Source organism: Scyliorhinus canicula, chromosome 3, assembly GCF_902713615.1.
Source record: "Scyliorhinus canicula chromosome 3, sScyCan1.1, whole genome shotgun sequence".
Classification (NCBI taxonomy): domain Eukaryota; kingdom Metazoa; phylum Chordata; class Chondrichthyes; order Carcharhiniformes; family Scyliorhinidae; genus Scyliorhinus; species Scyliorhinus canicula.
Genome location: NC_052148.1, coordinates 5,601,599 through 5,625,309, shown reverse-complemented (window position 1 = coordinate 5,625,309; position 23,711 = coordinate 5,601,599). Strand labels below are relative to the sequence as shown.

At 47.1% G+C, this 23,711-nt stretch overlaps 1 protein-coding gene across 1 annotated transcript in view; it reads left to right on the top strand.

The window, feature by feature from the left end:
- The window catches only part of LOC119963790, a 1,053,439-nt gene that overhangs the window by 124,064 nt on the left and 905,664 nt on the right, over window positions 1-23,711 (top strand). The window contains exons 23-26 of the mRNA XM_038793076.1: window positions 2,073-2,212; window positions 2,945-3,077; window positions 13,854-13,993; window positions 14,726-14,858. Of these exons, the coding sequence (XP_038649004.1) occupies window positions 2,073-2,212; window positions 2,945-3,077; window positions 13,854-13,993; window positions 14,726-14,858 (546 nt within the window). The remainder of the gene's footprint in view (window positions 1-2,072; window positions 2,213-2,944; window positions 3,078-13,853; window positions 13,994-14,725; window positions 14,859-23,711) is intronic.

Here is a 23,711-nt window from a genome sequence, read left to right as displayed (position 1 = left end):
GAGCCCCGCTGCCGCCGAGCCCCGCCGCCGCCGAGCCCCGCTGCCGCCGAGCCCCGCTGCCGCCGAGCCCCGCTGCCGCCGAGCCCCGCTGTCGCCGAGCCCCGCTGTCGCCGCCGCTGCCGCCGAGACCCGCTGTCGCCGAGACCCGCTGTCGCCGAGACCCGCTGTCGCCGAGCCCCGCTGTCGCCGCTGCCGAGTCCCGCTGCCGCCAAGCCCCGCTGCCGCCGAGCCCCGCTGTCGCCGAGCCCCGCTGTCGCCGCCGCTGCCGCCGAGCCCCGCTGTCGCCGAGCCCCGCTGTCGCCGCCGCTGCCGCCGAGCCCCGCTGTCGCCGCCGCCGAGCCCCGCTGCCGCCGAGACCCGCTGTCGCCGAGACCCGCTGCCGCCGAGCCCCGCTGTCGCCGAGCCCCGCTGTCGCCGAGCCCCGCTGTCGCCGCCGCTGCCGCCGAGCCCCGCTGTCGCCGCCGCCGAGCCCCGCTGCCGCCGCCGAGCCCCGCTGTCGCCGCCGCTGCCGCCGAGCCCCGCTGTCGCCGCCGCCGAGCCCCGCTGCCGCCGCCGAGACCCGCTGTCGCCGAGACCCGCTGCCGCCGAGCCCCGCTGTCGCCGAGCCCCGCTGTCGCCGCCGCTGCCGCCGAGCCCCGCTGTCGCCGCCGCCGAGCCCCGCTGTCGCCGCCGCCGAGCCCCGCTGTCGCCGCCGCCGAGCCCCGCTGCCGCCGCCGCTGCCGATGCTCCTCCGCCGACCGGCCTGCCCGGGGGGTCCCTTCCCTGCTCTCTGCCGCTTGCGGGAGCCCCTCTCCCTGCGACCGCTTCGCTCGCCGACCGGAAGTCAAGTCATTAAGGGCATTTAAATGGTCATTGGATAAACACATGGATGATAAGGGAATAGTGTAGATGGGCTTGACAGTGGTTTCACAGGTCGGCGCAACATGGAGGGCCGAAGTGCCTGTCCTGTTCTATGTTCTATGTTCTGAAGTGATTCAGGACATTTTACTGCATTAAAGGCACTGTTATCAATGCAAGTTGTTTGTGATCAGTGCCAGGATCTCAAATCTTTGCTCAGACGGCCTTCCTACCCTCATCATTTCTACTCTCTCAGATAAGACAGAGAAATACAGCACAGAACAGGCCCTTCGGCCCACGATATTGTGCCAAACTTTTTTCCCAGGTTAATCATAGAATTTTGGACACTAAGGGCAATTTATGATGGCCAATCCACCCAACCTGCACCTCTTTGGATTGTGGGAGGATACCGGAGTACCCGCAGGAAACCCATGCACAAACGGGGAGGGTGTGCAGACAGTGACCCAAGCCGAAATCGAACCTGGGACCCTGGAGCTGTGAAACAATTGTGCTATCCACAATGCTACCGTGCTTCCCTCAAGAAGAAATTAACCTACACTCCTTTATTCTACCATAATCCATGTACCTCTCCAATAGCCGCTTGAAGGTCCCTAACGTTTCCGACTCAACTACTTCCACAGGCAGTTTATTCCATGCCCCCACTACTCTCTGGGTAAAGAACCTACCTCTGACATCCCCCTATATCTTCCATCATTTACCTTAAATTTATGTCCCCTTGTAATGGTTTGTTCCACCCGGGGGAAAAGGTCTTTGATTGTCTACTCCATCTATTCCCCTCATCATCTTACAAACCTCTATCAAGTCGCCCCTCATCCTTCTCCATTCTAATGAGAAAAGGCCCAGCACCCTCAACCTTTCCTCGTATGCCCTACTCTCCATTCCAGGCAACATCCTGGTAAATCTCCTTTGAACCTTTTCCAAAGCTTCCACATCCTTCCTAAAATGAGGTGACTAGAACTGCACACAGTACTCCAAATGTGGACTGACCAAGGTTTTGTACAGCTGCCCCATCACCTCACGGCTCTAAAATTCAATCCCTCTGCTAATGAACGCTAGCACACCATAGGCCTTCTTCACAGCTCTATCCACTTGAGTGTCAACATTCAAAGATCGATGAACATAGACCCCAAGATCTCTCTGCTCCTCTGCATTGCCAAGATTCTGTTACCTGTCTGCTACATGTGTACATTTAAGGTCTCATTCTTCTCACGCAGTGACTGTCCCAGCACCATCAAACCTACGCTTCTCAGACATCACGAGGAACAGTTTCCGGATGGACTGGGATCATGGATCAGAGGATGTGAACCAGTACAGAATCAGCTGGGTTCCATCTGGGGGAGGGGAGAAAAAAGAGGTGATGAAATCCATACTTTCTGCTTCTGTGTAGCTCCAGCTGATTTTTAAATTTGCCTTGCAACATGCGAGTGTGAAGCAAAAACGCTGTCAGACAGATCTGTATATGTATGAAAATGTTCCTCCTTTCCAGCAACGATGTTTTATTGCATCCTTGTAATCCTTTCCACACTTGCTAATGAGTTGCATTCTCTGTTGGCCGTGGGGGCATGATCACACTGAAAACAGCAGGTATTTTCCATTCCCAACAGGGACATGCAAAGTCACGGGCAGGACTGGAAAATTTGGTTATCGGCCAAAACTCAATTGGGTGGGATGAGCTCTTTGAACCGTAACCTGCAGAAACATCAGCACATTCTTTCTGAATGGCATTACTGTACTAGAAGGTGATCAGGAAACTGCTTTCCGCACGGACCATATGCTCTTTAGTATTGAGATGTTGGGCTCAGTTGCCCACTCAAAGAGGAGCATTTGCGTAATGAACAAAACAGTCCAAATTAGTTTATTCCTTCAATTGAATTTTCTGCAGAAATACTCCACATGACCACGAGGGAATGCCACTGGGAAAGGTGGCTGCAGCCAAGGGTTGGTAAAGGATTTTAAGGTCCTTGTGGACACCTGAGTGTTATTAAATTCAAACGTCCCCATTTAATTAAGGGAATCAGTTTGCAGAAACAAATTGGTTTCATGCACTGAACGTATCTTGACCTTCGCTTTCTGCCTATTCTTCCAGATGATTATAAATGGCAATGAGACAAGCCAGGTTTTAGATAACCTGGATCCTGACACCTTATATGATGTTTCCCTTACTGCCATCTACCCAGACAAGAAGGAAAGTGATGGCGTCTCAGCCTCCCAGCAGACAAGTAAGTCTTCAGTCGATAAAAATCTCCATTTGTCTTTCCTACCCCCTTAGAAATTATCTTCAAATATTTAAAAGAGAACAAAGTGACATGGAAAGCACATGCTGCATATTATGATGATTGAGATTTACCAGGATACTGCCTGGATTGCTGAACAGGTCTTAAGAGGAAAGGTTGACGGAGCTAGGGCTTTTCTCTTTGGAGCAGTGGAGGATGAGAGGTGACTTAATAGAGGTTGAGAAGATGATGAAGGGGATAGATGCAGTGGACATTTCCTTGGGTGGATGTAGCTGTTACAAGGGGGCATAACTATAAGATTCAGGGTGGGAGATATAGGAGGGATGTCTGAGGTAGGTTCTTTACTCAGAGAGCGGTTAGGGTGTGGAATGGACTGGCTGCTGTGATAGTGGGGTCAGACACGTTGGGAACTTTCAAGTAGTTATTGGATAGGAACATGGATCACACCAGAATGACAGGGAGTGGGATCGCTTAATCCTGGTTTCGGAAAATGATCGGCACAACATCGAGGGCCGAAGCCCCTGTTCTCTGCTGCACTGTTCTGTGTTCCATGTTCTATGAGGAGCCGGGTTCGAATCCCAGCCCTGGTCACTGTCCGTGTCACGTTTGCACATTCTCCCCATGTCTGCATGGGTTTCACCCCCACAACCCAATGATGTGCACGTTAGGTGGATTGGCCACGCTAAATTTCCCCTGAATTGGAAAAAAACCAGTAATTGGGTACCCTCAATTTTTTGTACAAGGTAAGTAAGATGACATGGAAAAGATAATCAACCGCAGTAAACCTGCCCGTATATTATAGAATGTTACCTTATTGACTCGCAATATTCCTCAAACTTCATTCTCCAGTGAAACACATTTTTTTGATCTGTTTCTGATGTTGAGTTTAGTGACCTTTTGCACTAACATACTTCAATCCCTTTCCCCCACCCCCAATCCATTACCCCTACATGTGAAGCCGCTCTGCTTTATATCAGTATCCAACATTTCAGCTTGCATCTCCTTTATTTAGCCTTGCTGTCTTGCTGAACTCTCTGTCCTTGATCAGCAGCATTATTCCAATAGAGCTTGACAAACACCGCCTCAACTTTCGATGAGGTGCTTTATAGCATCCTGGACTCAACACCATGTTCAACAATTTTACATCATTATCCAGGCCCCATTTTGGTTCCTTTCCCTTTGCAAGTTTTGATTTTAACCCTTTTTTCTCTTGTTTCTGCTTTGAGACAGCAGCTGCTCATTATTCTGTGATTCACGCCTCCTCTGGCCACATCTTGTCCCATTCCCCACATTGACAACTCTTTCATTATTTAATTTCTCCTGCCTTCCACCCTGTGACAGACCTTCCCACTTTTTTTAATCACCTCCCGTCTGCGTAAATCCTGTTGTATTTTTTTTCTCCCTCTTCAGGTGTTGCCAGACCAGCTGAGCATTTTCAGCATTTTTTGTTTTTACATCACTTTTACCTTGTCTTTTGTGAGGGAAAAATGTTTTGTTGAATTTTCATACCATGCAACAGCAGCAATAAACCCTGTCAACCTTTCCCAAAGTTCAGTGGGACCCTCAACCTGGGATGATCGCACAGGCTGAATATGGGTGGGGATTTCAACATGCTTGTTGATCAAGGCGTGGACCGGTCATGTTCGAGAACACGCAAGGTGCCAGCAATGGCAAAGGAGCTGATAGGGTTCATGGAGCAGATGGGGGCTGGTGGATCCGTGGAGATTTAGGCAGCCGAGAGCCAGGGAATTTTCTTTCTTTTCCCACATTCACAAGGTGTATTCCCGAATAGATTTCTTTGTTGTGGGCAGGGCCCTGTTGGTGAGGGTGGTGGATACTGGCTGTTCGGCAATTATGATCTTGGACCATGCTCCGTACTGGGTGGACCTGCAGGTCAGTATGGATAGTAAGCAGCCCCCACACTGGAGATTGGATGTGGGGCTGTTGGCGGACGAATGGATCTGCGAGAGATTGAGGAAGTGCATATATAGATATAGATATAGAGAAATACAGCACAGAACAGGCCCTTCGGCCCACGATGTTGCGCCAAACTTTTGTCCTAGGTTAATCATAGAATTTTGGACAATTTTTCATGGCCAATCCACCCAACCTGCACATCTTTGGACTGTGGGAGGAAACCGGAGTACCCGGAGGAAACCCACACAGTCACGGGGAGGATGTGCAGACTCCACACAGACAGTGACCCAAGTCGAAATCGAACTTGGGACCCTGGAGCTGTGAAGCAATTGTGCTATCCACAATGCTACCGTGCTGCCCTTAAGAAGTTAACCTACACTCCCTTATTCTACCCTAATCCAAGTACCTATCCAATAGCCGCTTGAAGGTCCATAAATTTTCCGACTCAACTACTACCACAGGCAGTGCATTCCATGCCCCCACTACTCTCTGGGTAAAGAACCTACCTCTGACACTCCCTCTATATCTTCCACCATTTATCTTAAATTTATGTCCCCTTGTAATGGTGTGTTCCACCGGGGAAAAAGTCTCTGACTGTCTACTCTATCTATTCCCCTGATCATCTTGTAAACCTCTGTCAAGTCGCCCCTCATCCTTCTCCGTACTAATGAGAAAAGGCCTAGCATTCTCAACCTTTCCTCGTATGACCTACTCTCCATTCCAGGCAACATCCTGGTAAATCTCCTTTGCACCTTTTCCAAAGCTTCCACATCCTTCCTAAAATGAGGTGACCAGAACTGCACACAGTACTCCAAATGTGGCCTGACCAAGGTTTTGTACAGCTGCATCATCACCTCACGGCTCTTAAATTTAATCCCTCTGCTAATGAACGCTAGCACACCATAGGCCTTCTTCACAGCTCTATCCACTTGAGTGGCAACTTTCAAAGAACTATGAACATAGACCCCAAGATCTCTCTGCTCCTCCACATTGCCAAGAACCCTACCATTAACCCTGTATTCCGCATTCAGATTTGTCCTTCCAAAATGGACAACCTCACACTTGTCAGGGTTAAACTCCATCTGCCACTTCACAGCCCAGCTCTGCATTCTATCTATGTCTCTTTGAAGCCGACAACAGCCCTACTCACTATCCACAACTCCACAAATCTTCGTATCATCTGCAAATTTACTGACCCGCCCTTCAACTCCCTCATCCAAGTCGTTAATGAAAATCACAAACAGCAGAGGACCCAGAACTGATCCCTGTGGTACGCCACTGATAACTGGGCTCCAGGCTGAATATTTGCCATCCACCACCACTCTCTGTCTTCTATCGGTTAGCCAGTTTGTTATCCAACTGGCCAAATTTCCCACTATCCCATGCCTCCTTACTTTCTGCATAAGCCTACCATGGGGAACCTTATCAAATGCCTTACTAAAATCCATGTACACTACATCCACTGCTTTACCTTCATCCACATGCTTGGTCACCTCCTCAAAGAAGTCAATAAGACTTGTAAGGCAAGACCTACCCCTCACAAATCCGTGCTCACTATCCCTAATCAAGCAATGCCTTTCCAGATGCTCAGAAATCCTATCCCTCAGTACCCTTTCCATTACTTTGCCTACCACCGAAGTGAGACTAACTGGCCTGTAATTCCCAGGGTTATCCCTATTCCCTTTTTTGAACAGGGGCACGACATTCGCCACTCTCCAATCCTCTGGTACCACCCCTGTTGACAGCGAGGACGAAAAGATCATTGCCAACGGCTCTGCAATTTCATTTCTTGCTTCCCATAGAATCCTTGGATATGTCCCGTCAGGCCCAGGGGACTTGTCTATCCTCAAGTTTTTCAAAACGCGCAACACATCTTCCTTCCTGACAAGTATCTCCTCAAGCTTAACAGTCTGCTTCACGCTGTCCTCTCCAACAATATGGCCCCTCTCGTTTGTAAATACTGAAGAAAAATACTTGTTCAAGACCTCCCCTATCTCTTCAGACTCAATACACAATCTCCCGCTACTGTCCTTAATCGGACCTACCCTCGCTCTAGTCATTCTCATATTTCTCACATATGTGTAAAAGGCCTTGGGGTTTTCCTTGATCCTACCCGCCAAAGATTTTTCATGCCCTCTCTTAGCTCTCCTAATCCCTTTCTTCAGTTCCGTCCTGGCTATCTTGTATCCCTCCAGCGCCCTGTCTGAACCTTGTTTCTTCAGCCTTACATAAGTCTCCTTCTTCCTCTTAAAAAGACATTCAACCTCTCTTGTCAACCATGGTTCCCTCACTCGACCATCTCTTCCCTGCCTGACAGGGACATACATATCAAAGACACGCAGTACCTGTTCCTTGAACAAGTTCCACATTTCACTTGTGTCCTTCCCTGACAGCCTATGTTCCCAACTTCTGCACTTCAATTCTTGTCTGACAGCATTGTATTTACCCTTCCCCCAATTATAAATCTTGCCCTGTTGCTCGCACCTATCCCTCTCCATTACTAAAGTGAAAGTCACAGAATTGTGGTCACTACCTCCAAAATGCTCCCCCACTAACAAATCTATCACCTGCCCTGGTTCATTACCAAGTACTAAATCCAATATGGCCTCCCCTCTGGTCGGACAATCGACATACTGTTTTAGAAAAGCTTCCTGGACACACTGCACAAACACTACCCCATCCAAACTATTTGATCTAAAGAGTTTCCACTCAATGTTTGGGAAGTTGAAGTCACCCATGACTACTACCCTGTGACTTCTGCACCTTTCCAAAATCTGTTTCCCAATCTGTTCCTCCACATCTCTGCTGCTATTGGGGGGCCTATAGAAAACTCCCAACAAGGTGACTGCTCCTTTCCTATTTCTAACTTCAACCCATATTACCTCAGTAGGCACATCCCCCTCGAACTGCCTTTCTGCAGCTGTTATACTATCTCTAATTAACAATGCCACCCCCCCACCTCTTTTACCATCCTCCCTAATCTTGTTGAAACATCTATAACCAGGGACCTCCAACAACCATTTCTGCCCCTCTTCTATCCAAGTTTCTGTGATGGCCACCACATCGTAGTCCCAAGTACAGATCCATGCCTTAAGTTCACCCACCTTATTCCTGATGCTTCTTGCATTAAAGTATACACACTTCAACCCATCTCCTTGCCTGCAAGTACTCTCCTTTGTCATTGTTACCTTCTCCACTGCATCACTATGTGCTTTGGCGTCCTGACTATCGTCTACCTCAGTTGCTGGACTACAGATCCGGTTCCCATTCCCCTGCCAAATTAGTTTAAACCCTCCTGAAGAGTACAAGAAAACCTCCCCCCCCCCCCCCCCCCCCCCAGGATATTGGTGCCCCTCTGGTTCAGATGCAACCCGTCCTGCTTGTACAGATCCCACCTTCCCCAGAATGCGCTCCAATTATCCAAATACCTGAAGCCCTCCCTCCTACACCATTCCTGCAGCCACGTGTTCAACTGCACTCTCTCCCTATTCCTAGCCTCGCTATCACGTGGCACCGGCAACAAACCAGTGATGACAACTCTGTCTGTCCTGGCCTTTAACTTCCAGCCTAACTCCCTAAACTTGTTTATTACCTCCACACCCTTTTTCCTACCTACATCGTTGGTACCAATGTGCACCACGACTTCTGGCTGCTCACCCTCCTCCTTCAGGATCCTGAAGACACGATCAGAGACATCCCTGGCCCTGGCACCCGGGAGGCAACATACCTTTCGGGAGTCTCGCTCGCGACCACAGAATCTCCTATCTATTCCCCTAACCATTGAATCTCCTATTACTATTGCTTTTCTATGCTCCCCCCTTCCCTTCTGAGCCCCAGAGCCAGACTCAGTGCCAGAGACCTGGCCGCTGGGGCCTTCCCCCGGTAGGTCATCCCCCACAACAGCATCCAAAACGGTATACTTGTTTTGAAGGGGAACGGCCACGAGGGATCCCTGCACTGTCTGCCTGTTAGTTTTCTTTCCCCTGACTGTAACCCAGCTACTCTTGTCCAGTACCTTTGGTGTGGCTACCTCCCTGTAACTCTTCTCTATAACCCCCTCTGCCTCCCGGATGATCCGAAGTTCATCCAGCTCCAGCTCCAGTACCTTAACACGGTCTCTGAGGAGCTGGAGTTGGGTGCACTTCCCGCAGGTATAGTCAGCGGGGACACCAGTGGTATCCCTCACCACCCACATCCTACAGGAGGAGCATGCAACTGCCCTAGCCTCCATTCCCTCTTACTTTACAAAATTAGCTGCCCCGTGGACCAACTGGACCTCCGCCCTCCGACTCTACTTCCAGTCAGCTGTACTCTAAACTCCTGGCTCCCTTCACGCTCTTTGATAAATATAGGAAATGAAATGTAAGGAACACCTTACTCCCTCCTCACCTAACTCCCTCAGTCACCAAACTCTCACTGTAGCACTCAAATGCCACAAGCTCAGCACTCGCTCAGTCACCAAACTCTCAATGTAGCACTCAAATGCCACAAGCTCAGCACTCCCTCAGTCACCAAACTCTCACTGTAGCACTCAAATGCAACAAGCTCAGCACTCCAGTGCAAACAAAGTCTGCACTGTAACTAACTCCTATTCATACTGTGACTCTAGCTTCTGAAAACTGGCCTAATGCAATTAACTAATTAACAAGCTCCAGCTGCAAGTAAGTCCAAGTAGAACCTTGTTTAAATCTGATTCAAAATTCACCTTCTTATAGACCAAACAGCAACTTTTAAGTTAATTAACTAAATAAAAGAAATACTAGACTTTAAATAAAAATGAACCCTTATACTCCCTCAGTCACCAAACTCTCACTGTAGCACTCAAATGCCACAAGCTCAGCACTCAGTGCAAAACTCAGTGCATGCTGAAGTACCTGCAGGTAAACGATACGGAGGAGGTCTCAGCAGCGGTGGTCTGGGAAACATTGAAGGCGGTGGTGAGAGGGGAGCTGATATTGATCTGGGCTCACAGGGACAGGACGGATAGGGAGAGACAGACCGACTGGTAAGGTAGAGCCTACGAATGGATAGAAGGTATGCGGAGTCTCCAGAGGCGGGGCTTTTGAGGGAACGCTGGAGGCTGCAGGCAGAATTTCGATTGTTAACTACAGGAAAGGCAGTGGAGCAGCTCAGGAAGGTGAAGGGTGCGGTGTACGAGCATGGGGAAAAGGCCAGTAGGTTGCTTGCACAGCAGCTCAGACAAAGGGAGGCAGCGAGGGAAATAGGGAAAATTGTTGATGGGGATGGGAACTTAGTTGGGGACTCGGAGGGGGTGAGCAAGACCTTCGGGACTTTTAAAGTCGTCCTTGATAAGTATCAAACTATTCGGAAGGACTGAGTGAATGGCAAGGGAGGTGGTGCAGCTGTGTTATTTAAGGCTGACATCCGGGCAATAGTAAGGGGTAACATCGGTGCAATGGAGGACAAGGTTGAACCCATTTGGGTGGAAATTAGGAATAGTAAGGCAAAAAAGTCACTGATAGGAGAAGTCTACAGGCCACCAAATAGTAACAACATGGCGGGGCAGGCAATAAACAAAGAAATAACTGATACATGTAGAAATGGTGCTGTCGTTATCATGGGGGATTTTAATTTACATGTCGATTGGTTTAACCAGGTCGGTGAAGGCAGCCTGGAGGAGGAGTTTATAGAATGTATCCGTGATAGTTTCCTAGAACAGTATGTAATAGAACCTACAAGGGAACAAGCGGTCCTAGATCTGGTCCTGTGTAATGAGACAGGATTGATTAATGATCTGATTGTTAGGGATCATCTCGGAAGGAGCGATCACAATATGGTTGAATTTAAAATACAGATGGAGGGTGAGAAGGTGAAATCAAAGACTAGTGTTTTGTGCTCAAACAAAGCATATTACAATGGGATGAGAGAAGAGCTAGATCAGGTAGACTGGGAGCAAAGACTTTATGGTGAAACCATTGATGAACAGTGGAGAAACTGCCAAGCGATTTTTTTTTTACTGTGCTCAGCAATGGTTTCTACCAACAGAAAGGAAGGACAGTAGAAAGAGGAAAAATCGACCATGGATATCTAAGGAAATAAGGGAAAGAATCAAACTGAAAGAAAAAGCACACCAAGTGGCAAAGATTAGTGTGAGACTAGATGACTGGGAAATCTTTAGGGGGCACAAGAAAGCTGCTACAAAAGCTATAAAGACGAGTAAGATAGATTATGAGAGTAAACGTCAGCAGAATATATAAACAGGTAGAGAAGCCTCCTGGCCCTGATGGAATGCATTCCCGAGTGCGAAAAGAGATGGCTAGAGAAATTGCAAATGCACTCGTGATAATTTACCAAAATTCACTAGACTCTGGGGTGGTCCCGGCAGATTGGAAATTAGCAAACGTGACACCACTGTTTAAAAAAGGAGGAAGGCAGAGAGCGGGTAATTATAGGCCAGTTAGCTTAACTTACCGGTAGTAGGGAACATGCTGGAATCTATCATCAAAGAAGAAATAGCGAGGCATCTGGATAGAAATTGTTCCATTGGGCAGATGCAGCATGGGTTCATAGAGAGCAGCTCGTGGCTTACTAATTTTGTGGAATTCTTTGAGGACGTTACCAGAGAGGTAGATAACGCGACGCCAATGGATGTGGTATATCTGGATTTCCAGAAAGCCTTTGATGAGGTGCCACACAAAAGATTGCTGCATGAGATAAAGATGCTTGGCATTAAGGGTATACTAGGAGTAAGCAAAAAGTGCAGAGGATACTGGAAGTCTGCAGAGGGGTTTGGATAGGTTAAGTGAATGGGCTAGGGTCTGGCAGATGGAATACAATGTTAACAAATGTGAGGTTATCCATTTTGGTAGGAATAACAGCAAACAGGATTATTATTTAAAATATAATATATTAAAGCATGCTGATGTGGAGAGAGACCTGGGTGTGCTAGTGCATGAGTCACAGAAAGTTGGTTTACAGATGCAACAGGTGATTAAGAAGGCAAATGGAATTTTGTCCTTCATTGCCAGAGGGATGGAGTTTAAGAGTAGGGAGGTTATGCTGCAATTGTATAAGGTGTTAGTGAGGCCACATCTGGGGTATTATGTTCAGTTTTGATCTCCTTACCTGAGAAAGGACGTACTGGTGCTGGAGGGTGTGCAGAGGAGATTCACGAGGATAATCCCAGACCTGAAGGGGTTGTATTACAAGGAGAGGTTGAGTAGACTGGGACTGTACTCGATGGAACTTAGAAGGATGAGGAGGGATCTTATCTAAACAAAAATAATTATGAAGGGAATCGATAGCATAGATGCGGCCAGATTATTTCCACATGCGGGTGAAAGCAGAACTAGTGTGCCTTACTTCTGTTCTGGGCAAAGTCTTGGGAAGTTTCATAAGAGATAGGATTTTGTAATCATCTGGAAAGGAATAATTTGATTAGTGATAGTCAACACGGTTTTGTGAAGGGTAGGTCGTGCCTCTCAAACCTTATTGAGTTCTTTGAGAAGGTGACCAAACAGGTGGTTGAGCGGAAAGCAGTTGATTGGTGTACATGGATTTCTGTAAAGCGTTTGATAAGGTTCCCCACGGTAGGCTATTGCAGAAGGTACGGAGACATGTGATTCAGGGTAATTTAGCAGTTTGGATCAGAAATTGGCTAGCTGGATGAAGACAAAGTTGATTGGAAATGTTCAGCCGGAGTTCAGTTACTAATGGTGTACCACAAAGAACTGTTTTGGGGCCACTGCTGTTTGTCATTTTTATAAATGAAGTGGAGGAGGGCGTACAAGGATGGGTGACTAAATTTGCAGATGGCACTAAAGTCGGTGGAGTTGTGGACAGTGTGGAATGATGTTGCAAATTACAGAGGGACACAGATAAGCTGCAGAGCTGGGCTGAGAGATGGCAAATCGAGTTAAATGCAGAAAAGTGTGAGGTGATTCATTTTGGAAGGAATAACAGGAAGACAGAGTACTGGGCTAATGGTAAGATTCTTGGTAGTGTGGATGAGCAGAGAGATCTCTGTGTCCATGCACATTGATCCCTGAAAGTTGCCACCCAGTTTGATAGGGTTATTAAGAAAGCGTACGGTGTGTTAGCTTTTATTGGCAGAGGGATTGAGATTCGGAGCCATGAGGTCAGCTGTACAAAACTCTGGTGCTGCCACATTTGGAGAATTGCGTGCAATTCTGCTCACTGCATTACGGGAAGAATATGGAAGCATTGGTAAGGGTGCAGAGGAGATTTACCAGGATGTTGCCTGGTATTGAGGGAAGACTTTGAGGGAAGGCTGAGGGACTTGAGGCTGTTTTCATTAGAGAGAAGAAGGTTCAGATATGACTTAATTGAGGCATACAAGATGATCAGAGGATTAGATGCGGTGGACAGTGAGAACTTTTTCCCTCGGGTGGCGATTTCTAGAACGAGGGTACATAGATTTCAATTGAGGGGAGATCGATACAGTCCAGATGTCAGATGTAGGTTCTTTACTCGGAGAGTAGTAAGGCCGTGGAATGCCCTGCCTGCAACAGTCGTGGACCCGCCAACATTAAAGGCATTTAAATGGTCATTGGATAAACATATGGATGATGAGGGATAGTGTAGATGGGCTTTCGAGTGGTTTCCCAGATCGGCGCAACATGGAGGGCCGAAGGTCCTGTACTGCACTGTTATGTTCTATGATCTGAAGTGCCACGGGACATTTAACAGCATTAAAGGCACTATTATAAATGCAAGTTGTTTGTTATATAGCCAGTATCTCAAATCTTTCATTTTCATTTTCTTTGCTCAGATGGCCTCCATTCCCTCATCATTTCTACTCCGTCAGATTCTGTTACCTTTCTGCTACATGTGTACATTTAAGGTCTCATTCTTCTCCCACAGCGACTATCCCAGCACCATCAAACCTACGCTTCTCAGACATCACCAGGAAAAGTTTCCGGATTGACTGGGATCATGGATCGGAGGAGGCGGACCAGTACAGAATCAGCTGGGTTCCATCTGCAGGAGGAGACAAAAAAGAGGTGATGAAATCCATACTTTCTGCTTCTGCGTAGCTCCAGCTGATTTTTAAATTTGCCTTGCAACATGCGAGTGTGAAGCAATACCGCTGTCAGACAGATCTGTATATGTATGAAAATGTTCCTCCTTTCCAGCAACGATGTTTCATTGTATCCTTGTAATCCTTTCCACACTTGCCAATGAGTTGCATTCTCTGTTGGCCGAGGCAGCATGATCACACTGAAAACAGCAGGTATTTTCCATTCCCAACAGGGACATGCAAAGTCACGGGCAGGGCTGGAAAATTTGGAGATCGGCCAAAACTCAATTGGGTAGGATGAGCTCTTTGAACCGTAACCTGCAGAAACATCAGCACATTCTTTCTGAATGGCATTACTGTACTAGAAGGTGATCAGAAAACTGCTTTCCGCACGGACCATATGCTCTTTAGTATTGAGATGTTGGGCTCAGTTCCCACTCAAAGAAGAGCATTTGCGCAATGAACAAAACAGTCCAAATTAGTTTATTCCTTCAATTGAATTTTCTGCAGAAATACTCCACATGACCACGAGGGAATGCCACTGGGAAAGGTGGCTGCAGCCAAGGGTTGGTAAAGGATTTTAAGGTCCTTGCAGCCCCCTGAGTGATATTAAATTCAAACATCCCCATTTAATTAAGGGAATCAGTTTGCAGAAAACAAATTGGTTTCATGCTCTGAACGTACCTTGACCTTCGCTTTATGCCTGTTCTTCCAGATGATTATAAATGGCAATGAGACAAGCCAGGTTTTAGATAACCTGGATCCTGACACCAAATATGATGTTTCCCTTACTGCCATCTACCCAGACAAGAAGGAAAGTGATGGCGTCTTAGCCTCCCAGCGTACATGTAAGTCTTCAGTATATAAAAATCTCCATTAGTCTTTTCTCCCCCCTTACCAATTATCTTCAAATATTGAAAAGAGAACAAAGTGACATGGGAAGCACATGCTGCATATTGTGATGTGCAGCAGATCACAATGTCCTTCAGGATGGGGTGTGGGATTAGTATGTTCCCCTGGATTCTCTGCTTCTGCTGTAGCAAAGTGTATCTATTGGCTTCATTGGCTAGCCTGCTTGTGTCCAATATTCCTGGGCCATACAGCACCTTCAGCCAGATAAATCTATAAAACCATAGAATTCCGACAGTGTAGAAGGTGGCTATTTGGCCTTGTGTGTCTGCACCGACCCTCTGAAACAGCAATCGATCTAGGCCCACTCCCCTGCCCAATCCCTGAAACCCCCCCTAACCGCACGATCTGGGACTATTTAGCATGACCAATCCACCTAATGTGCACATCTTTGGACTGTGGGAGGAAATCGGAGGACCCAGAGGAAACCCACAAAGACACGGAGAGAATGTACAAGCGCCACACAGACAATCTACCGAGGCAGGAATTGAACCCAGTTCTCTGGCGCTGTGAGGCAGCAGTGATAACCCAACCCCTGATTAATTTATGCCTCCTTCAACTTGCCTCCTCTTTTATTGATGGACCCGCTTCCCCAACCCCTTATCTATTCCTCACAGTAAAATGATTGGCCTCACCCCATTTCCCCACTACCTGGGCGTAACTTGTCTATACAAAGGGAAATAACCATCATATTTGTATTTATCTAACATATTTTAACAGTCTCAAGTATCTTTACTGGATGACATCAGCAGATTGATAATCATTTCAGTTAAACTAGTGATGTTTGTGTTTAGAGAACTTGAAACAATATTGCCCCATCCCTTTTTGCTGAAGGTGAAAGGGGCGGCATGTGGCACAGTGGCTAGCACTGGGACTGCGGCACTGAGAAGACAGAGGGTGGTGATGGATGGAAAATTTTCAGACTGGAGACCAGTTACCAGCGGTGTAACACCGGGTTCTGTGCTGGGTCCTCTGCTTTTTGCCGGACCAGCCTCCCCGAACAGGCGCCGGATTGTGGCGACACGGGGCTTTTCACAGTAACTTTATTTGAAGCCTACATGTGACAATAAGCGATTTTCATTTCATTTTCATTTCATTTCATTTGTGACTTTTATCAATGACTTGGAGGAGGGGGCTGAAGGCTGGGTCAGTAAATTTGAAAATCGCTTATTGTCACGAGTAGACTTGAATGAAGTTACTGTGAAAAGCCCCTAGTCGCCACATTCCGGCGCCTGTTCGGGGAGGCTGTTACGGGAATCGAACCGTGCTGCTGGCCTGCTTGGTCTGCTTTCAAAGCCAGTGATTTAGCCCAGTGTGCTAAACAGCCCCTTTTTGCTGATGACAAAACGATTGCTGGAGCCATGGATGAGGCGCAGGGCTGTTGTAGGCTGCAAAGAGACATTGATAGGATGCAGAGCTGGGACCAAAAATGGAAGATGGACTTTAACCCTGATAAGTGATTCATTTTGGTAGAAAAACATTGAATGCGGATTAAAGGGTCACCAGCAGGGTTCTGAGGAATGTGGGGGAACAGAGAGATCTTGGGGTTCATGTCCACAGATCCCTGAAGGTTGCAACTCAAGTGGATACAGCGTGAAGAAGGCTTATAGTGTGTTAGCGTTTATTAACGGGGGGATTGAGTGTAACAGCCACCGGGTTATGCTGCAACTCTTCACGACCCTGCTGAGATCACATTTGGAGCATTGTCTGCAGTTCTGGTCACCTCATTACAGGAAGGATGTGGAAGCATTGGAAAGGATGCAAAGGAGATTTACCAGGATGCTGCCTGGATTGCAGAATAAGTCTTTTGAGGAAAGGTTGACAGAGCTAGGGCTTTTCTCTTTGGAGTGGAGGAGGATGAGAGGCGACATAATAGAGGTTGAGAAAATGATGAGGGGGTTCGATACAGTGGACGTTCAGAGACTATTACCTTGGGTGGATGTAGATGTTTACTCAGAGAGTGGTTAGGGTGTGTAATGTGCTGCCTGCTGTGATAGTGAAGTCAGACACTTTAGGAACTTTCAAGCGGTTATTGCATAGGACCATGGAGCAGACCAGAATGACATGGAGTGGGATAGCTTAATCTTGGTTTCGGACAATGCTCGGCACAACATTGAGGGCCGAATGGCCTGTTCTCTGCTGCACTGTTCTATGTTCCATGTTCTTTGAGGAGCTGGGTTCGAATCCCGGCACTGGGTCACTGTCCGTGTCAAGTTTCATTCTCCCCATGTCTGCGTGGGTTTCACCCCCACAACCCAAAGATGTGCAGGGTAGGTGGATTGGACACACTAAATTCTGCCTCAATTTGGAAAAAACGGAATTTGGGTACACTCAAATTTTTTTACAAGGCAAGGAAGGTGAAAGGGAAAATACAATCAACCACAGTAAACTAGCCTGTATTTTATGGAATGTTACCCTATTGACTCGCAAAATTCCTCAACGTCATTCTCCAGTGAAACATATATTTTTTGGATCTGCTGCTACTGTTGAGTTTAGTGACCCTTTGCAGTAACTCACTTCGATCCCTTTCCCCCACCCCCAATCCATTACTCATACATGAAATGAAAATTGCTTCTTGTCATAAGTAGGCTTCAATGAAGTTACTGTTAAATGCCCCTAGTCGTGACATTCCGGCGCCTGTTCGGGGAGGCTGGTATGGGAATTGAACTGTGCTGCATGTGAAGTTGATCTACTTTATTCCAGTATCCAACATTTCAGTTTGCATCTCCTTTATTTAGCCTTGCTGTCTTGCTGATCTCTCTGTCCTTGATCAGCAGCATTATTCCAATAGAGCTTGACAAACACTTCCTCAACTTTCCATGAGGTGCTTTATAGAATCCTGGACTCAACACCGTGTTCAACAATTTTACATCATTATCTAGGCCCCATTTTGGTTCCTTTCCCTTTGCAACTTTTGATTTTAACCCTTTTTTCTCTTGTTTCTGCTTTGAGACAGCAGCTGCTCATTATTCTGTGATTCACGCCTCCTCTGGCCACATCTTGTCCCATTCCCCACATTGACAACTCTTTTGTTATTTAATTTCTCCTGCCCTCCACCCTGTGACAGACCTTCCCACTTTTTTAATCGCCTCCCATCTGCTTAAAACCTGTTGACTTTTTTTCCCCTCTTCAGGTGTTTCCAGAGCAGCTGAGCATTTTCAGCATTTTTTGTTTTTATATCACTTTTACCTTGTCTTTTGATGTCGAAAAATGATTTATTGAATTTTCATACCGTACAACAGCAGCAATAAACCCTGTCAACTTTTCCCAAAGTTCAGTGGGACCATCAACCTGGGATGATCGCACAGGCTGATTATGGGTGGGGATTTCAACATGGTTATTGATCTAGGCCTGGACCGATCATGTTCGAGAACGTGCAAGGTGCCAGCAATGGCAAAGGAGCTGAAATGGTTCATGGAGCAGGTGGAAGGAGGTGGGGGGTTAGGTACATTTGGGCGCGGCCGTTTTGGCGCCAGCTGTTTTGGCGCCGGACGTTTTGGCGCCAAAATAACATTTCTTTATTTGTGAATTAGCCTCAGGTGAGTTGGCTGCTGGTGCGGGTGCGTTGAGTTGGCTGCTGGTGCGGGTGCGTTGAGTTGGCTGCTGGTGCGGGTGCGTTGAGTTGGCTGCTGGTGCGGGTGCGTTGAGTTGGCTGCTGGTGCGGGTGCGTTGAGTTGGCTGCTGGTGCGTTCTATCACCATCTTTTTATATATTTTTTAACTAAACCAATTCGCATACCCATATGACGGCTGAGGCAGTATCAACGAAACGTGGTAAAGAAAAATTTGTTCATAACGGATTCCTTTACGTCTTTGACAAAACAAGCAAAGGTGACAGCGAAGTGAAATTTTGGCGTTGTGAGCAAAAAAACCGGTGCAAAGCACGTCTCCATACTAAAGCTGCAAACGTGGTGAGGCAGCTGAACAGCCATTCGCATGATGCTTCTGCTGCACAAGTAGAGGTTGCACTCGTGAAAAGTAAAATAAAAAAGAGAGCACAGGAAACCCTTGAGGCACCGACTGTAGTTGTTAATGAATGTTTGACAGACATATCCCAAGCTAGTCTACCAGCCATTCCTAATATATCTGCTTTGAGGAGAATGATAAGCAGAAAGCATAATTATGTATTGAACGCCCCCACCAATCTAAGTGATTTACAACAATTGATTGTGCCAGAATGCTACAGGATATATGTCCCTCAACCAGGAGTGGAAGAAAATTCTTTACTTTGTGATAGTGGACCAGGTCACGGAATCTTCGGAAGACAGAGCTGGCTACAGCACTTATTGACATCTGATATGTGGTTTGCAGATGGCACATTCAGTATTGCTCCCAGCCTCTTTTCTCAGATATATGTAATTATGGTAAAAAAATCACGGAGGAGTTACTCCTACGGTTTATGCTCTTTTGCCCAACAAGCAACGCACCACATATGCGAGAATGTTCACATTATTGAAAGAAATCGAACCCAACTTGAAACCCAGTTCAATCGTCTGTGATTATGAACAAGCTGCGCACAGTGCTATGAAAGACATATTCCCTGATGTTCAAATAAAAGGATGTTTTTTTCATTTAGCTCAAAATATGCAAAAACATCTAGCTAGTATGGGGTTCCGTAGTTTGTATAACACTGATCCAGATTTCGTGTTAAAAGCTAAAATGATTATTGCCATTGCCTTTGTACCTTTGAACAAAATCGATGAATATCTGGATGCTTTAGCGACCCAACTGCCGCAAGAACTTCAAGATTTACTCAACTGGTTTGAAGATACATATGTTGGTCGTCTGAACAGACGAGGAAATGGTAGACGAACAGCTTTATTTCGCCCTGAGATTTGGAACCTTTATCAGAGAACATTAAACGGGGAAGACCGCACAAACAATAATGCGGAGGCAGCCCACCGTCGATTGAAATATGAACTTGGCATGCATCATCCCACCATATGGAAACTAATTGATGGCCTGCATAAATAACAGAAAGATAGAGATGCATATTATGAAAGGTTAATAGCCGGCCATGAACCGCCACAAAAACTAAAAAAGTATAGAGATGCAGATAAAAGAATACATGAAACTGTTCTTAAATTTGAAAACATGGATGCTATCAAGTACTTGAGGAGCCTTGCTCATAATCACCAAATGAACTAAACTAAAGGTTTTTTAACTTTAGTTTTTAACTAAATGAACTAATTTAAGGTTTTTAATTTACAATAAAGATAAAAGAATACATGAAACTGTTCTTAAATTTGAAAACATGGATGCTATCGAGTACTTGAGGAGCCTTGCTCATAATCACCAAATGAACTAAACTAAATGAACTAATTTAAGGTTTTTAAATTTACTTGCAACAATTTACTAGCCACAAAAACTAAAAGAATTTCTGTCGTCTGCGCCCAAACGGCCGCGCCAAATTGGCTGCGCCCAATTGTCCCATGGCGCCCAAACGGCTGCGCCCAAACGGCTGCGTCCAAACGGCTGCGTCCAATTGTCCCATGGCGTCCAAATGGCTGCGCCCAAACGGCTGCGTCCAAACGGCTGCGTCCAATTGTCCCATGGCGCCCAAACGGCTGCGTCCAAACGGCTGCGTCCAATTGTCCCATGGCGCCCAAACGGCTGCGTCCAAACGGCTGCGTCCAAACGGCTGCGTCCAAACGGCTGCGTCCAAACGGCTGCGTCCAAACGGCTGCGTCCAAACGGCTGCGTCCAAACGGCTGCGTCCAAACGGCTGCGTCCAAACGGCCGCGTCCAAACGGCTGCGTCCAAACGGCTGCGTCCAAACGGCCGCGTCCAAACGGCCGCGTCCAAACGGCCGCGTCCAAACGGCCACGCCCAAACGTCCCATACCGGGAGGTGGGGTGGATCCGTGGAGATTTAGGCAGCCGAGATCCAGGGAATTTTCTTCCTTCTCCCACGTTCACAAGGTGTAATCCTGGATAGATTTCTTTGTTGTGGGCAGGGCCCTGTTGGCGAGGGTGGTGGATACGGGCAATTCAGCAATTATGATCTTGGGCCATGCTCCGCACTGGGTGGACCTGCAGGTCAGTATGGACAGTAAGCAGCACCCACAGTGAAGATTGGATGTGGGGCTGTTGGTGGCCAAAGTGGTCTGCGAGAGATTGAGGAAGTGGATGCTGAACTACCTGCAGGTAAACGATACGGGGGAGGTCTCAGCAGCGGTGGTCTGGGAAGCGCTGGAGGCGGTGCTGAGAGGGGAGCTGATATTGATCCGGGGTCACAGAAACAGGACAGATAGGGAGAGGCGGGCCGACTGGTAAGAGAGAGCCTACGAGTGGATAGGAGGTATGCGGAGGCTCCAGAGTCAGGGCTATTGAGGGAACGCCGGAGGCTGCAGGCGGAATCTAGTTCGTTAACTACAGGTCGGGCAGTGGAGCAGCTCAGGAAGGTGAAGGGAGCGGTATATGAGCACGGGGAAAAGGCCAGGAGGATGCTTGCACAGGAGCTCAGAAAAAGGGAGGCAGCGAGGGAAATAGGGAAAGTGGTTGATGGGGATGGGAACGTAGTTGGGGACTCAGAGGGGGTGAGCAAGACCTTCTGGACTTTTATAGTCGTCCGTGATAAATATGAAACTATTCGGAAGGACTGAGTAGATGGTAAGGGTGGTGTAACTCTGTTATTTAAGGATGACATCCGCGGCTATTGTAAGGGATGACATCAGTGCTATGGAGGATGAGGTTGAATCCATTTGGGTGGAAATTTGGAACAGGAAGGTGAAAAAGTCACTGATAGGAGTAGTCTATAGGCCACCAAATAGTAACAACATGGTGGGGCAGGCAATAAACAAAGAATTAACTGATGGATGTAGAAGTGGTACAATAGTTATCATGGGGGATTTTAATCTACATGTCGATTGATTTAACCAGGTTGATCACCTGGAGGAGGAGTTTAGAGAATGTATCCGTGATAATTTCCAAGAACAGTATGTAATGGAACCTACAAGGGAACAAGCAGTCCTAGATCTGGTCCTATGTAATGAGACAGGATTGATTAATGATCTGATAGTTAGGGATCATCTCGGAAGGAGCGATCACAATATGGTTGAATTTAAAATTCAGATGGAGGGTGAGAAGGTGAAATCAAACAGTAGTGTTTTGTGCTCAAACAAAGCAGATTACAATGGGATGAGAGAAGAGCTAGCTGAGGCAGACTGGGAGCAAAGACTTTGTGGTGATACCATTGATGAACAGTGGAGAAACTGACAAGCTATTTTTCACTGTGCTCAGCAAAGGTTTATACCAACACAAAGGAAGGACGGTAAAAAGAAGGAAAATCGACCATGGATACTTAAGGAAATAAGGGAAAGAATCAACTTGAAAGAAAAAGCACACAAAGTGGCAACGATTAGTGGGAGACGAGCACTGGAAAATTTTTAGCGGGCAACAGAGCACTACTAAAAAATTACAAAGACGAGTAAGATAGGTTTTTTTTTAATTTAGATTTTTTTCCAATAAAGGGGCAATTTAGCATGGCCAATCCACCTACATAGAACATAGAACCGTACAGCACAGAACAGGCCCTTCGGCCCTCGATGTTGTGCCGAACAATGATCACCCCACTTAAACCCACGTAACCCGTATACCCGTAACCCAACAATCCCCCATTAACGTTACACTACGGGCAATTTAGCATGGCCAATCCACCTAACCCGCACATCTTTGGACTGTGGGAGGAAACCGGAGCACCCGGAGGAAACCCACACGCACACGGGGAGGACGTGCAGACTCCACACAGACAGTGACCCAGCCGGGAATCGAACCTGGGACCCTGGAGCTGTGAAGCATTGATGCTAACCACCATGCTACCGTGAGGCCCCCTAGACTGCACATTTTTGGGCTGTGGGTGTGAAACCCACGCAAACACGGGGAGAACGTGCAAACTCCACACAGACAGTGACCCAGAGCCGGGATTGAACCTGGGACCTCGGCGCCATGAGGCAACAGGGCTAACCCACTGCGCCACTGTGCTGCCCCGTAAGATAGGTTATGAGAGTAAACGTGCTCCGAATATAAAGTAAGGCAGTAAAAGTTTCTACAAATATATAAAACAAAAAAGTGGCTGAGGTAAATATCGCACCTTTAGAGGATGAGAAGGGAGGTTTAAAAATGGGAGATGAGGAAATTGCTGAGGAACTGAACAGGTTTTTTGGGTCGGTCTTCACGGTGGAAGTCACACATAACATCCAGTGACTGATAGAAATGAGGCAATGACAGGTGAGGACCTTGAACTGATTGTTATCACGGAGATAGTGATGGGCAAGCTAATGGGGCTAAAGGTTGACAAGTCTCCTGGCCCAGGTGGAATGTATCCCAGAGTGCTAATCGAGATGGCTAGGGAAATTACAAATGCACTAGTGATAATTTACCGAAATTCACTAGACTCTGGGCTGGTCCCGGCGGATTGGAAATGAGCAAACGCGACACCACTGTTTAAAAAAGGAGGTAGGCAGAGAGCGGGTAATTATAGGCCAGTTAGCTCAACTTCGATCGTAGGGAACATGCTGGAATCTATCATCAAAGAAGAAATAGCGAGGCATCTGGATGGAAATTGTCCCATTTGGCAGATGCAGCATGGGTTCATAAAGGGCACGTCGTGACTTACTGATTTAGTGGAATTCTTTGAGGACGTTACTCGTGAGGTAGGTAACACGACGCTAATGGATGTGGTATATCTGGATTTCCAGAAAACCTTTGATGAGGTGCCACACAAAAGATTGCTGCACAAGGTAAAGATGCATGGCATTAAGGGTAAAGTAGGAGCAAGCGAAAAGTGCAGAGG